Consider the following 3,118-nt stretch of genomic DNA (forward strand, 5'->3'; position numbering starts at 1 on the left):
CAACAGGAAAGCAGCTTCAAGCTGCCCTCAACAGGAAAGCAGCTTGAAGCTGCCTCAACAGGAAAGTAGCTTGAAGCTGCCCTCAACAGGAAAGTAGCTCTGTGTCCCCCACTCTACAGTTATAATACAAGCCTACTGCTAATGTGAGTTTACGCAGTTCCAACAAAAGGATGGCAGCCTGCCCAATCCTGCTATATTGCACGTAACCAGAACATTATTTCATGCAAAACATTAATTTGTGATCTAGGCTGCTCCCTTTGGATTATGTTGGAACTGCACAGTGTGCACAGCATGACAAACTCACATTAGTTAGCGGTAATGTGACCAACATCAACATGAGGCTTTAAAAAAAAATTGCCAATCAAATATTGTGCATGGTTTATGAAAACATTGCAACAAAATAATGATACCAATACTTTTCAAAAATGTTTCTTCATGGAAAATGACCATTAGTTATGCACTTGTAATTTTGTATTGCTAGTAGATTTGTATTATTAACAGTAGCTACGCAATTACCTAACACCATATTCCATTGGTTTACTGACCACAACCCATTTAATTAATATTAAGAAGTGTGATGATTGTACATTTTATAATATTGTTTTATTTAGCTTTTGTCAGAGAGGAAGAGGCGATGCCATCTATGTTGTTGTTGATTTGGAACAGAAACCTCCCTGGACTTCCTGGAACCGCGCAGGGCTTTGTGGGGGCTTGTTTACTTTACAACCAAGAGACGCCGGTCAACTCGGGAGCTGCTAGCCCGATATGACATGTGATGGTTTGGAGGAAAATAAACGCGTTTTGTGAAAAAAACAAAATGGAAATTCACATACTGCCAAGTTTGCTGGTGTTGTCTTTCATAGCTACCGCTTTCGGCGATGGTAAGTCACGACAACATATCCCCGAGCTTAGCTAGCGTTGCTCGGTTAGCTAACGTTAGCTTAGCCAGTTGTGTTGTTAGGAAGCTAGCCAGTGTGAGCTGTGCGTCCCCCGCGGACGGTGGTCTCAGAGCCGCGTAACTATCACGTCTCAGCGTCTGTGGACTATGATTTACGCGTTTAATATGTGTGTCCCTCCAGGTGGTGAGCTGGCGTTAGTTCAGGAGTTGTCTTCCAAGCCGGCCCAGAAGCTGTCTAGATACGGTTGGTATGGCAACATCAGGCTGACCATGTTCCGTATCCCGGACGACACCGTCGCCGCCCGCTGGCTGTTCACTGTAACCAGGGGCAGCGGTTTCCACTGTGGAACACACAACGTCACCATGTAAGTCTATGACAATAATGCTTCCTTTCTGTTGTTTGCAGTGTTGAGTGGACAATCAGGCACTAAAGCTCAGTGCTGCTCATTGCTCAACGATGACAACTCTGTGAACTTGGTCTAGAGATGTGGCTAGTGGCACTAATAGAATCAGCAGTTCTGTTATTACCTCTCTCTGTCTTGGGGGGCAACACATCACAGCCTGTCTCTACCTGCAATAACATGTTTCTACTCAGTGTTCTCTATCTAACCCTCCACCTCTCCATCCCTCTCTTCCTTCTCCCTCCCTCATCTATCCCTCCCTCCCTCCCTCTTATATCCCTCCCTCCCCTCCCAACCCCCTCCCCCTCCCTCCCTCCCTCCTCCCTCCCTCCTCCCTCCCTCCCTCCATCCCTCTTCTATCCATCCCTCCCTCCAGTTCCATGAGTTGGGGAGCTCCTCCAGTCATCGACCCAGTAGGACGGGTGTTTCCTAACAACACGGTGACAACATCAGTCCTCTCACTCATCCTTCCTGTGACATCATCACAAAGCAACATGACCTTTAACCTCTCTAACCCCGCCCCCGGAGACTGGTACCTGGCGGCTCACCTGCCCCAAGACGATGGACGCATCGAACACAAGGTGAGGAGTTTGTGTGTGTGTGTGTGTGTGTGTGTGTGTTTATAATGTGTGTGTATTGTGTGTGTAGGGCTTCCCGTCCTGCTCCTACTACTTCCAGCCCCAGCTGTCAGTCAGGAGAGCAGTGGACACACCCATCCTGCAGGCCACGCCCCTAACCCAGACCGCCTCCCCCGACAGACCTGCACTACTCAAGTAAGGAGCTAACCAAGCTAGTGGACAGAGAGAGGTCTGGGTTAACCCTAACCCTAACCCTAACCCACCAAGCTAGTGGACAGAGAGAGGTCTGGGTTCACTTCTAAAATGACATTTATTGTCTGCCCAACCATGTACTTAAACCATGACTAGCTATGATGCCAATATTTAATGATATAGCTCCCGTTTGGCTAATGTCTCTTCTGTCAACCTTGATCACGGTTCCCGCAGGACATACAGTTGGACAGTTTCAACTGGATGCAACCAAGTTGCAGATGAGTTGCAGGGGGATGTTTCACAAAGCAATCGAGAAGCAACTGCGTTGTATTGCAACGTCAGCTTCAGAGAGCAATGAGGAAGAGATGTGAACAGTCAGGCATCATGAGGAAGAGATGACCAGTCAGGCATCATGATAAAAACCAGTCACACCTGAAAGTCTGTCTACTGCAGTCTAACAACCCAGCTAGCACATTCGGGAAGTTGTGGGAATGTATGTTTTTGGTTTCACATTGGTTGTGGGAACAAAGCCATACGTTTCAATAACACTGCTAGCTTATTTCGGGTTAACTGTTTTGAACTCCAAGCACTGATAAAGTAGGACCATGGACATTGATTTGCTTAGGCATTAATCATGCAAACAGTTCATTTTTTATTTATTTATTGTGACACGGCGTCAGTGAGATTTGAACCTATGATCTTCTGTTCTCTAGCCCTGGAATTAGTCCACTGCGCCACCAGGATGGATCTAGCATGCCATATTTTCTTATCATACAAAGCTGTTGATTCAAACACTATTAAGATCAGCTGTGGCCAGTGAGTGGGCGTGGCCAAACACACCTACCTGGAACACACTTAACAAGATAGAGGAGAGAGAGAGAGTTTTGTTGACGCTGAGAACGGAAAGTATCAGTTTTTTAAATAACATTCCTAGAACGTTCTTTGAACGTTACTAAAGTTTTCTTGTGGTTTTTATGGAAGGTTTTCTTCATGTTCTGATAATGGAATGTAGAGCTAATTGATGTTAAAGGCCAATACAGGCAAAACGA

General features: G+C 46.1%; 1 protein-coding gene across 1 annotated transcript; it reads left to right on the plus strand.

Moving 5' to 3' along the window:
- Positions 1–740: 740 nt before the first annotated feature.
- LOC121565178 (post-GPI attachment to proteins factor 6-like) lies at positions 741–2,294 on the plus strand. The gene is made up of 4 exons (XM_045217665.1): positions 741–881; positions 1,080–1,263; positions 1,676–1,880; positions 1,948–2,294. The coding sequence occupies exons 1-4, from the start codon at positions 776–778 to the stop codon at positions 2,074–2,076; spliced, it is 624 nt and encodes a 207-aa protein (XP_045073600.1). The 5' UTR covers positions 741–775; the 3' UTR covers positions 2,077–2,294.
- Positions 2,295–3,118: the final 824 nt, after the last annotated feature.

Source organism: Coregonus clupeaformis, unplaced genomic scaffold (assembly GCF_020615455.1).
Source record: "Coregonus clupeaformis isolate EN_2021a unplaced genomic scaffold, ASM2061545v1 scaf1170, whole genome shotgun sequence".
Taxonomy (NCBI): Eukaryota; Metazoa; Chordata; class Actinopteri; order Salmoniformes; family Salmonidae; genus Coregonus; species Coregonus clupeaformis.

What these genes read in the sequence shown, in the direction of transcription:
- LOC121565178 (XM_045217665.1), top strand. Translation starts at nt 776, where the DNA reads ATGGTTTGGAGGAAAATAAACGCGTTTTGTGAAAAAAACAAAATGGAA. An exon ending in AGCTACCGCTTTCGGCGATG is followed by an intron (nt 882 to 1,079) that starts GTAAGTCACGAC and finishes GTGTCCCTCCAG; the next exon opens with GTGGTGAGCTGGCGTTAGTT. An exon ending in GGAACACACAACGTCACCAT is followed by an intron (nt 1,264 to 1,675) that starts GTAAGTCTATGA and finishes CCCTCCCTCCAG; the next exon opens with TTCCATGAGTTGGGGAGCTC.